The 12828-nt window shown below is 44.1% G+C and overlaps 1 protein-coding gene across 1 annotated transcript in view; it reads left to right on the top strand.

Moving 5' to 3' along the window:
* Positions 1-5664: 5664 nt before the first annotated feature.
* KLF7 (KLF transcription factor 7) overlaps positions 5665-12828 on the top strand; it is a 95884-nt gene continuing 88720 nt past the window's right edge. The window contains exon 1 of the mRNA XM_053285364.1: positions 5665-6335. Coding sequence (XP_053141339.1) covers positions 6234-6335 — 102 coding nt within the window. The 5' untranslated portion in view covers positions 5665-6233. The remainder of the gene's footprint in view (positions 6336-12828) is intronic.

Here is a 12828-nt window from a genome sequence, read left to right as displayed (position 1 = left end):
ATAACATTGATACAGTTAGTGAAAATTATTAGATGTGAATTTTCCCTAAGAATTGTCATGAGTCTTATCCAAATGATTTTGGCTTATACACTGATATTCCTGAGATGCCTTCGCCTCAGGGAGAATCCTCCAAATTCACTTCAAATTTCATTGTAGGTAAAGTTAGTACATCTAGTGAAGCATGCAGTTTGGTTATTCAGAAGATGCATGTGGTAGAGACTGTGACAGTATGCCTGAAAGTGGGAGGGTCACTAGAAAAACCCAGTAAATCTTTGAACTGCTTTTATGCCTTTTCAGGAAGGAGGTGCAACATGGTGAGAGATTAAGAGAGTTCAGTTCACATTTTGACTCAAAGTATCTATCCAAATGTTGGACCCCTATGCCTCAATAATTCTACATTGGAAAGGTGGTTACTCCAAGCCCATCTTATAGTGATCTTTCCTCATCCTGCCTGCCCTTCCTTCCAGAAACTCAGGGTGGCATATTCTATCTTCCTCCATTTACTCTCACAACCAGCCTGTGAGGAAGGTGGGGCTGCCAGTGTGCCCAGCACAAGATCACCCAAGAAGTTTCATAGCTAAATCTGGTTTTGAAACCAGTCCTCCCCAGTCCTAATCCAACTGCTATACATACACATACACTGGCACTCACACACCTTAAGTCATAAGCTGAGTCCTCTTTCACCCAAAGATTGCATTTTTTTAAATGCAAACGCTGAAGGTCATGTCCAATTACTGAATGGATAATGTATATGACAAGGGAATGGAGAGACCTCTGTTCCTTTTACTAATACATCCCAGAAGAGCAATAAGGCTACCATACTAGACACTGAAGGCAATTGTCCATTTCTTTGCTTCTTTGCAACTAAGTGGTCATAGCATAGGGGTAGGCAACTCAAGTGCTCTGGTGGGCCAGAACCAACCACAACATGGTGTTCAGGGGACGAGGTCAATTTTCAGCATTTACATTAAAATTAATTATTTAAAATATTATTGAAAGCAATCATTAGTTTCTTGTGGATCTTTTCCCCTTGTCAAGGGAGAAGGGGATTTTAACTAAGCCTAGTGGCCAGAAAACAGGCCCTGTCCCTGCTCAGTCACTGGCGGGGAGGCACCTGGAGTGCATGCCAACCCCAAACAAGTGCCAAACCCTCTCCTCTCCCTACATCACTGTTGCTTTCAGGTTGCAATCCTAGGCATGCTTACTTAGGAATAAGTCTCAATGGGAACACTGTGGAAATATTTCTGAGTAAACAGGTATAACATGGCACCATAAGGCAGTTTCAGAGAGGACAGAGAATGGCTCCCTTGGAGAAGAGGGAACGGACTCAAAGCGTAACCCTCTGCCTTTGTGGGATGCTGTTGCTACCGTGACTGCATCCGGCCTGCACAATATAGGGCCTGGGGGCTGGATCTGGGCCACAGGGACTCTTTTGGTGGCCCGCAGGTAAGAATATCCTGTAGCAACAGCATCCCACAAAGGCAGAGGGTCAGGGACATAGCAAGGTTGGAGTGGGCCCAGAGACAAGATTTTTAAATGGCCCCCCCACTCACTGAAGAAATCTTAAATGAGGCTGAATAGTGGTAACAAAAAATTCATATCTATATCTATATCTATACCTATCTATCTATATATCCTATGTGCCACAATAGAACATCATCCTAAATTATTTTTAAAAGGTTTTGTAAATTGTGGATGATGCAAGTCATTCTGGTAGCTCCAAGTCTAACACTCACATCAATTTCGGAGGATGAATACAACAGAAGGAAGCCCGGGCGGGTGCACGGCTGGGGGAGTCAGTCATGTGACTTGCCTCTGGAGGCCCCCCAAGGCAGTGAGCTCCCAGACTAGTGATGTGCATGGTCCGGACCGGTCCGGCACAGAGGGGGGTGTCTCCCTTTAAGGGCAGAGGGGTAGAACTCTTCCCCCTCCGGCGCTGTTGCCTTAAGTGAAGTTTTTGGGGCGGCAGCGTTCTTCGCTGCCGCCCCTGCCCCCGTCATTGTTTGTAAAGCCGTCATAAGAGCACTCTTAGAGCAGCACGCATTTGCGTGCGGCGTGCGGCGCGCGCCTGTTGCCGCCGTGCGCACGCCTGTCACCGCTGCACACACATGCGTGCTGCTCTAAGAGTGCTCTTACGACGGCTTTACAAACAATGATGGGGGCAGGGGCGGCAGCGAGGAACGCTGCCGCCCCAAAAACCTCACTTAATGCTACAGCGCCGGAGGGAGAAGAGCGGCGGGAGGGGTAAGTTCTACCCCCCGCCCTTAAAGGGAGACCCCCCTCAGTGCCGGACCGCCGGACCGGTCCGGACCGGTCCGGAGGCCTCTTACATGGCCTCCGGACCGGTTCGTGCACACCCCTATCCCAGACAACTGTCTCCCCATGCCCTATCATAGTTACGCCCCTGCAGAGGGTCACTCTCCTTCCCCCACCCCCGCATAGCTTCCTGGTGTTGTGGAAGAACCAAACTGTAGGAGTGCACATGGTTGAAGCTTGGATCGGGCCAGATCCAGAAACACAAATGTTGGTTCAGGTACTTTTAGACACTTCAGAATTTTGGAGTTGGGGAAATTACCTTTTTTTTTAAATTGGCAAAAATCTCCCCCCCCCACACACACACAAAATAGCTAGATCAGGAGCTCTGAAAGGGACTTCTGGACTCTGTGTATTTAATTAAAGTGAATTTGACCATCTGTAGTTTTTAATTTTTTGAAAAATAACCTGGAAATTGTACTTTCTCAGAGAATCATGGAAGAAAAGTGATATAACATCACACAATCTCAGGGGAACTGTGAGTAAAGTAACTAGGTAAAAACTGTTTAAAATGAAGATATAAATGCACAGGCAGATAGATGCCACAGTCATGGGTGGGTGGGTGGAATGCAGGGACCCCCTGCCATTTGGAGTTCCAAAATGCACCAAAATTTCCCAAACAGCACCAGAGAACTCTGAACCAAACTAGGCTTCCCTAGGCCAGGGGTTGGAGGGTCCCCAACATCCAGCCTGGCCTATGTCGGGCAATGTCCAACCTCCCCAATCCAACACTGCACAGGCCTACCAAACAGGTACCAATTCACTCAGTATCTCCCCCCTGCTGTAGGCTTGCCACCCCTGCAACAAGTCATCCTTCCTACAAATTGAGGAATAATACATGAATGGAAGAGAACCAGCAGCAGCATAAACACCCTTCACCAGGAGCTTTCCCAGTCAGCAGGCTTTTTCTGTGAGGCTTTACTGAGAGTTCAAAGTTGCCCCCCCAAACCAATGCAAAAAGTGATTTTTTAACCCTGGATAGAAATCAGGCTACACTCTAAAATGTGATGAAAAACTCAAATTGTGTGTGAAGTGCTGCCCAATAGCTCGCAGGGGTAAAAAATTTAGTCATTATGTGAATGCACACCTCTATTCTGAGCCAGCGTGGTATAGTGGTTAGAGTGCTGGACTAGGACCGGGGAGACCCGAGTTCAAATCCCCATTCAGCCATGAGACTTGCTGGGTGACTCTGGGCTAGTCACTTCTCTCTCAGCCTAACTGACTTTACAGGGTTGTTGTGAGGAGAAACTCAAGTATGTAGTACACCGCTCTGGGCTCCTTGGAGGAAGAGCGGGATATAAATGTAATAATAATAATAATAATAATAATTCTGGAGGAGATGTGAACTAAAATCCGGCTGTGAAAAACCTCTAGGGTTGTTATGGAGAGCACAGAATGATGTTAATTTTTATCTTGGACTGTAGCACCTTTAGCAAGCAGGCATTCCAAAAAGAAGAAAAGGGACAGAGGGGAGTTCTACACATCTCTGGAGAAGAACTAGGTGCTTTAACTATCCTACTGCCAGGTCCTTTTAGCCAAAAACCCATATATGGTGTGTGTGCGCGCACACGTGCGTACATGCATGTCTTGGTCAAGCAATTTTAGTGGACACATCAGCTGACATCCAAACTAAGTTACTCAATAGTATTACTTGGGAGTTACTCTAAAGGACTATTTAATTTCAACAGGACATCAGTTGAGTAGTTTAGTCGAGATGTCAGCCAGGAAACTCAAATCTCTGTTTCCATTCCAAACTCCGTTTTGCTTCTTACCCTGCACCCATGTGGCTCATGCTAACTATTTAAGTAAATGCTCCTCATCCCGGTCTGTTAACATGTTTATTCCAGTGCTTTGCACCAATAGCCTAGGATGTTGCCAAAAATGCAAACGCAGAAGGATTTTCTGGCACTGGCGCTTACTCCTATCTTAGAGGTCTCTTCTCGCCTTGGGCTGTGCATCACAGGTTTTACCTTCTGCTTTCCTCCATCGCCTTCCCTTCCCCCGCATTACTACTCAACTCAGTCTAACTAACGTGCTTCTCCTGATCCGAGGTTAAAGCCACACCACACCACAGCTCCTTCCAAAAACGACAGCCCTTCATTTCGAACTTTCCTCTTTCACTGACCCGAGCTGGGACTGAGAGCAAAGACGACGACGACGGCGCGCGTCCCTCCATAGAGCAGACCTCGCCTACCGAACTTGGCAGCAGGAGGCAGAGTGTTCAAACCCCAGCGCTACTTGACAGGCGCTTCAAGGTCAACACACCCGTTGCCAGGAACCGACAGTGGCGGTGCGCGGCAGATCCTGGGCAGTGGGCACGTTTGCTCACACGAGCAAGTCCTGCAGCGTTCAACAGGGCTTGCTCGGCTCCTGAGTGGAACTACGATGGCACGGCAGCCTTCACCCGGCAGCTCGCAAACGTACGCCACCCCTCCTAGATCATCGATTCATGCCTTTTGTAGTAAACCTACAACCAATAGGGACAGACTAGCTGGGATGTCGGCAGGTTTAGCCTTCACCACACTATACCGAACCCTCATGGTTAAGTCTTTTCTCTCTGGAGTCCCAACTTCCTCTTATTGCTATTACTTTTTAAGCGTGTGGTTTTGAAAAGGGAAAATTAGGACAAAAAGACTTTGAGATCAGCTAGTTTAATTTGAGGAGGAGAAAGGAACAAACCACCACCACCCCGCCCATATTACTCTGTCATTGCCCACACGCAGATATCATTGTGGACACCGGGTTCCCGGCTTTAATCTATCCCGGTTTTGGGGGCTTGCTGCCCGCCGTTTTTCGCTTGGCCGTGCAAAACTTTGCCCGCTGCAATGCAAAAGCACCCTTTTATCTCTTCTGTTCTTTGAAATTTGCATGCATCGGAGCCGGAGGACCGCTCTGCAAACCGCACACCCCCACCACCGCGCTATCACAGCCAGCACCTCTCCATCACTCTCTCTCTAGCCTCACCACGCAGCGACGACCGGCACTACCCCTTTATATAGTTCTCTAAAAATAGCTCGCTTTACACTGCCTTATTAGGTGGCAGTCAGGTCGAGCCCTCGTCCAATCATCGTGGCTCTTCCGTGCCGAGTCCCGCCTCCAACCTCTCGCTGTGGGATAGGATTGGGCGTCAGTGACTTCATGAGCGGACTGCTCTTCCCACCCCCTGTTTACCTTACATGGTCACGGGCTGCCTTAATGGACAGTTTCCTCTAAAGATCCCACCACTGCGCGGAGAAAGGACGGAGAAGGGAGGAGGAGAAGAGGAGGAAGAGGGAGGGGGCTAGAGGCTCTGAAGAAGGGGAGGGGGTGAGGAGTGAGGGAGGGTAGAGAAGAGCGGTCGTGCGCGCGCTCTCTCTCACTCTCACACACACCAGCGCGCGCATGAGAGAAAATGCAACCTCCCAAAAATAAAGAGCAAAGATTGCATTCAGCAGCGAGCAGCAATGCAGAAATAGATGGCAGTCTCGTGTCAGTGAGTTTGCATCCCCCCTCCCTGGTCCAAGAGCTGGAGTCAGCAACAGAGCCCTGGAAGGCAATTGCTTTTTACTACAAGTGGAGAAGTACCCCCTCTTGGGTTGCCTGGCTGACTGCTTGCCCTATACACGTTTGGCTGCATTTATCCCTTCTCACTGGGTTGTTGATGGGGCTTTTTTCCTTCTTCCTCCACTCTTGTTCCTGTCTTGATTTTTCCCCCCTCTCAAAGTGTGACTACAAAACAAAATCAAACAAAGCAAAACAACAGAAAAAGGACCTCTGGATTGATTGCCTTTAAGGGTTTTTATTTTATTTTATATTTTTTTTAATGAACAGAACTAAAACCCCATCCCCACAAAACTGCAAACACAGACCTAAAAGAAAAGGGTTGGGGTTTATTGTTTTGGGGTGTCTTTTTTTTTTTTTTGCTCAGCAGCAACACCAACATGGATGTTTTGGCTAGTTATAGTATATTCCAGGAACTGCAGCTTGTCCACGACACCGGGTACTTCTCAGCTTTGCCATCCTTGGAAGAGAACTGGCAGCAGGTGAACCATTTACATTACTCCTGTAAATCTCTTAAATGCAGACATTGATGAATTGGAGCTGCTTTTCTGCTTCCCCCCCCCTCATTTTCTGTAATCTTGATTCCCCTCCCCTTTTATTTTTTTAAGGCACGTTTTCATAAATGTCATCTTTAACAAAGCAGTCCAGTTCAAAGCTGCTTGCATTAAATACTAGATACTATAATAATCCTCAACCGGAGAGCATCTGAGGTCTGTTGGAAGTTTCTTTGAGCTCTTTCCTTGTTATAGTGGTCTTTCCCCCTTAATTTTAGAAAAAGCAAAAGCCTCTTTCTTCTCCCTTTCTTTTTGCACGAGGGGTGATCGCTTTCAACCAATGTTGACAACTAACAGCTGGTGGAAATGGAATAGATTTTTCTGATTTTCAAGGTAACTGGTGTGTCCATGCAAGCCAGCTGTTTTACTGGAGAGATTTGGTTCCAGAAACCAGGAGTATAAAGGAATAAAACTAATTATAGTCATCTTTGAGTTTCTGTTTTGTTTTGTTTTTCTTCTAAAAATCTTGAATTGGCTTAGAACAATGACACATCAAGCTTGTTTCTGTACACCCAGCAGAGAGTACAGACACTAGAGGGGTTAAGAAATATTTCCAGAGATGGAAATTGGGTAATGAGGTTAAACTAAACTGATAGACGGTACTGTCAGGAGATATAGGAGTCTTGAGAGAAATAAAGGATATGTGCGAAATCTGTGATTAGCCTAAATACAAAGATGGGGAGGGGAACATGGTTAGAAACAAAGATGGGGTGGAGAACATGGTTAGAAATAAAACTGTCAACTAGGATGGTAAAATGGAACTGGAGGGTAAAGCTCTTACAAAGATTCCTCACTAGGGCAAGATAATATCAAAGGTTGTGCAACTGGGTTTGACTGCAAATCTAGCAAGATGCTTCAGCATTTTGAAAACTCCTGTTTTCAAGTGGGGTGGGGGTGGGGAGAATCTTGGCCTGCCTCGTTAACTAGACAGGTATGGATGCAGAAGCCATGTGGCTGCTAACACAACTTGCATGCCTCCATGACAGTCATAGGGTGAATGAGATGATGAGTTGCTAGATGTTATCTTTCAGTGATCTAAATAATTTTACTAGTGTAAGGCTACAGTATGTCTTTCAGGGGTGTGTGTGTGTGTGTGTGTGTGTGTGTATGTATAAAGGCAAGGCCTTTGCATCTTATTGCTATGGACTTTTTAGCTACTTATATGGTAGTTGGATGTTCAAAGATCTCCCTAGCATATTGTCTTTGGTCTAGCTTTCTTTCATGGAAGGTTCTCTACCCAAATACATGGTGCACACATTTTTAGCACGCAGCTGGTTCAAGTCCACTTTATTCTTTAAAGGACAAGCAACAGCTCCCCCTTTTTTCCTTGCTTGTTTGTTGCTTAGACTCAGTGGTGATGAGTCGCATCTGGTTGTCTTTGTGTTTCCCCTTTGAGCAGCTGATTCAGTTGGAGAGGCAAATAATTCCCCACTTAACTGTTCTCCCTGTTTGCTTCCTTGCTGTTGAATCAGTTGCATATTAATAACAGTCTAGACAGTTCCATGCGAGATAATCTGTTGACATAGCCGGCATGCCTAAGGCAGATACTGTATGTTACACTTTGTGGGGTGGTTGTCTGGCTTACTGTAAGGAGCAGAAGCTCGTTTTTCTGCAATTCAGTGCTATTCATGCTGCATTTAAAAGAGTGGTATGTAGTTTTGATGTATTTTAGAGAGACCATTTCAGGTGTTTGATCTAAATTCTTTTGCCAAGTCTTGTTTTAAAGCTGCATGAACCTTTAATTGGTTGCTACATGAATGCATCACACATTTGATAAAAAGTCACAACAAACATCTTCAGAATAAAAAATAAAAAATACAGTCCTTGGCATTTATATAGCATTTTGAGAGTTCAAAGTGCTTCACATTTTCTTAGTACTTACCAACAGCCTTATGAGGTAGGCCAGTACTATCTCCATATTGTGGATGGCATTGAGATTGCTTTAAGCTTCCTGGTGAGGCTGAAGTGAGGAATGAACTGGGGATTTCCCAGTTCATACTCTTGATCTCTAAATAAGTGGAATGGAGAGAAGAGAGTGAATAGGAAGTGTCACAGGGAGGGATAATTTTGTTTGCACACAGCTGTCAAATATACCAAATAACTTGTAGATCTATACATGTTTTCCAACTTTTTCCAGCCATCATGGTTGGGTCTATAATAATTACAGCAAACATTAACAAGGTGAGTATATATGTGTTTGGGCTATTGTCATGGAACCCATTTGTGCTTTTGGGTTGTGAAATGGGTTTATCTTGGGTTAAGGAGGCTGCAATATTGCCCCAAAGATATGAAATGCTCCAGAGTTTTAGAACATATTACTTCCAATTCTACTGAAACTTCATTTAGCAGCAAAACAAAAACAATCACAATTGTTTGATCCATCTGGAGGGTGGATCAAAAGAGAAGAGGAGGAGGAGGAGGAGAATGCCCTGTTTATTTTCCCCCTTCCCTTTGGCCCCATGGCCAGGTCTAAGCAGAGGAAGCTGCTTAAGAGATCTGTCTGAGTGACATTTGTGGTAGATTCCACATGTGGCCTGTCAACATGCAAATCTTCCAGATTTTCCTAGTCCCAGTCAGTTTTTCTGCCTTTGGGTTCATGAATAATGTAAAGCTTCAGTTCTGATGTTGAAGGGAGGTAACTCAGTTAGTTATAGCAGGAAACAATCTTCTTGTACAATCCTCATTCCTAAGTAAATTTATCTCCTTAGGATAGTGCTTAAATGAATAATCTGTTAAGGCAGAAAGTCCCTGGTTCAAATCTTAGCTATAACCTCACTGAATGACCTTGGGTAAACCATTGTGTGAACCACTGTTTCCTACCTGGAAAATGGAAATAAAAATACTAGCCTACTTTACAGGAATGTTGTAAGGAGTACTGAGATAACTTATGTGAAGTGCTCTGAGCATCTATGAAAAGCACTCTATAAATCCTAATGACGCAGTCCTGCCCATGCTAAGCACTTTGATGTCCCTTTGATTTCAACAGGAGAGTTAAGCACCTATTTATTCCCACTGAAATAAACGGGGCTTAAAAGTGCTTAGTTTTGTCTGAATCATGCCCTAACTAGTATTGCAACATGGAAGTAAGGCTCATTGATATCAATGGAATTTACTTCCAAGAAAATAGGCTTTTGTTTTTATTACAGCCTTTTTTGGTCCGATACACTTTTATTTGTGAATGACAGCTGTAAAATGTCTACAGTAATATTGTATTGCTTTAGAATCCTTCCTTTCTCTCTCTTGGCCCACAATGTTGCAGCTGATATAGTATGGGGAAAGTTACACAGAGTTGGCAAGTGTCATAAGTAGAAAACCCACAGTACTACTGACTGCAGCAATAACTCACGCCAAATTGCTAAATAATCGCTTGCTGTCACCCCTCCTCCTTTCTGCCACCCCTCCCCCTCCTGAAGGAAGAGGAAGTTCTTAGGTCTCTGCTTCTGAGAATGAGTTGCATGGAAAATTACAACAGTTCAATTTCTACATAGTCTAACCAGTTAAATGCAGAACGGATAGACTTGGTGGAAGAGAAGTAATATCCTTGTGTATAACTTATCTTAAGAAAAATAACTAATATGTACTATTATTTCAAAACTGAAAATAAAACTTACGAACCAGGTTGGTTAATGTCTATTTTTACGCCAATTGAATTCAGTCCAAATATAAACTAAGTTAACCTCTGTTCTTTATCAAAGAGTTGAAATGAAAATGTAGCCAATTCTGAATATTGTACAGAGCAAGTTTGCCATTTGAAATGTATCGGTTTGATTTTCTTGTATTTCTCTCTTATCTCTTCTTCCTGAAGGCCCCCCAAAGCAGCTTACAACCCTTTAAAATTACATCTACAACTAATAATATCTTTTAAAGAAAATCAAGAATGTTAATGTCAGCAACAGCATAACCCCATATCTAAGAGGTTATCTAAGAGGTGTAAGAGGTGTGTGGGATAAAAAGGATTTCACCTAGTGCAGAAAGAATAATGAACTTGGTTCCAGGCAAACTTTCCTGGGAGGGAATTCTAGAGCCAAGGCACCACTACAAAGAAGGCCCTGTATCCAGTCATGCCTTACCTCCAGTGGTGGTGGGGAGACCTGGAGAAGGGGCTGTTGAGACAGACAGATTTGTGTGGGAGAAGCTGGCCCTTAAGCTGCCCAGATCCTAAGCCATTTAGGACTTCAAAAATTAAAACCAGCACTTTTAAATTGCACTCAGGAAGTGGAGTTGTTTCAACTCTCTGTTCGCAATCTGGTCACTGTATTTTGGGCCGGCTGTAGTGTTTGAATGGTTTTCAAACGCAGCCACATGTGCATGCGTTACAGTAATTCAGACAGGATGTGGCAAGGGCATAGATAACAATGAACAGGCTATTTTAGTTGTTTCAGGTAGATCCAAAGTGCTGGGGAGACTGAAGTTCAAATCTCTCCTCAACCATAAACTATCTGGGTGGCCAGGGGCAAGTCAATAGGATCCCAGATCTTTCTTCATACCATTCTCCACAAGGTTCAGTATTGCACAAAGTGTCCTCCTTACACCAGGGACAAGAGGGGGCAGAGAGGGAGAATGGCTACACTGGACAGAATGCTCAGTACAATAACTGAGCTTGTTGTATGCTTGGACAACAAGCTGTTTTTGGCTGTAAAACATTTTTCTATGCAAGCTCATTCAAGATCTTAAAAGTCACTTTGATTTCATTCAGACAGCAACCATTGAGCTATCTGGTGCATTATATTAGGTTCACCACATGAAAGCAGCTTTGTTTTGAAATCTGATGATGTTGGCTGTGATATATGGGGTGGGTAGAGAAGAGGAAGAACCTGATTCTCATCATGAGTTAACCAGAGTGGTTGTATTCCGTTCATTGATATTCCTTTCTTGCTCTTAACGTCTTAGGGCCAGTCTTATGGCCGATCTTAACAACCCTGTTGGGTAGATTAAGTTCATGCTACTGTTTGTTTTTGCCTGAGCACATCTGGAATTGATTTAGATTACATAAATATCATATACCTGAGGTATCTGTCATAAGCTGCTCATCTCCAACTAGCCCATCACTCACCTGTACTTTAACAACATGTATCTGCTCTTTGTCTATAGTCACTCAGCTTTTAGGAGTCTTGGGAACATGCAAATACTTCAAATGATAAAATTCCTTCCTTTTATTTCTTTATTTTATTGTTAAATTTATATATCGCCTTTCATTTAAAAAAATCCCAAGGTGTTTTACAAACATTTAAAATTATTCGTTGGCAATTCCACTGTGTTGTTGGGTACATCTCAGTGTCTGAAAAGAGGGTTTCATACAATAATGGAATAGCAACAGAATAAGAAATGACAGTGTCTTCTTCTAAAGATTGCCAAATCAAAACTTTGTGATACATGAGGGCTGTCGTATCTGACCTGTAAGTCCTCTGTGTCTTGTGGTGGTTGGTAACAAGGGGGAATCTCAGTTATGTTTTTAATTTGCTTAGCAACTGATAGGCCAGATAGTAAGTAACACATGAGCTGGATTTGGTCTCCGAGTCACCAGTTACTTGTATGAAGTAATAGTATTGTGGAATAAGGACAGCCTTTTAAAATATAGAACACTTGACAAAGCTACTTCCTTTTGAGACTGTGGAAGTCAAGGGCATGGGTAGCTGTGTCCAAAATATTTCACAGGCTGGTATATGAAGTCCTCCTTACCATATGGTAAAAAGTAGCCACTGTTATTTGTGTGGAATTACAACTGGCAGCCCTTCCTTGTCTTTGTGAAACTCAGATTAAAACTGAATACTAGGAACATGTTTTGGGCTTACAGAGAACATGAAAGACTGGAGGCGGACACATCTGACATGCCATGATGGACAGCTCATACATTTGTCACTATGAGCAACTTTGCAACTACAGGTCATGAAGTGGAGATGGAGAATTCCATGTACAGAGAGCATAGATCAGAACAATCCTGGCATCCTGACCTTCTCAGTTTTCATTTTTTAAATCATTTCCAGAGGAGATGCGAACTAAAAGCCCTGTGTGAAAAATTCCTTGGTGTATTTTGTGGCTTGCAGGATTCCTCATAAGGTGCCTAATTCTGAATGAGAGAACAGTGGGTTTCCTTGCACTAGTGCTACCCTAGCACAATGGCTGTCAGTGCTGCTGTGCCAGTACTAACCCTCGGTAGCTCCTTGGCCCACCATGGCATAGCTGTGCAAATGACCTTGGGGCTGCTCTTGACAGGATGGGGCAGGAGGCAGGATCAGTGCAAGCCGCGTGGTGTACATGGAGCAGTCTCAAGTAGTGAAGTGAATGAGGATACTGCTGTTTGCATAGATCCCTCTCTAGTTTGTTAGATGTGCAGCATCAGCTTAGCAGCAACCGCATGCTGTTGTGCTGTAGGCAGAAGGATCTATATGGCCCACTGGCCAATATGTGGGAGTGGAAGTCA

The sequence above is a fragment of the Hemicordylus capensis genome, chromosome 1, assembly GCF_027244095.1.
Source record: "Hemicordylus capensis ecotype Gifberg chromosome 1, rHemCap1.1.pri, whole genome shotgun sequence".
Lineage (NCBI taxonomy): Eukaryota > Metazoa > Chordata > Lepidosauria > Squamata > Cordylidae > Hemicordylus > Hemicordylus capensis.
Note: the sequence above shows the minus strand (reverse complement) of the source record. Positions and strands in the feature narration are given on the sequence as shown.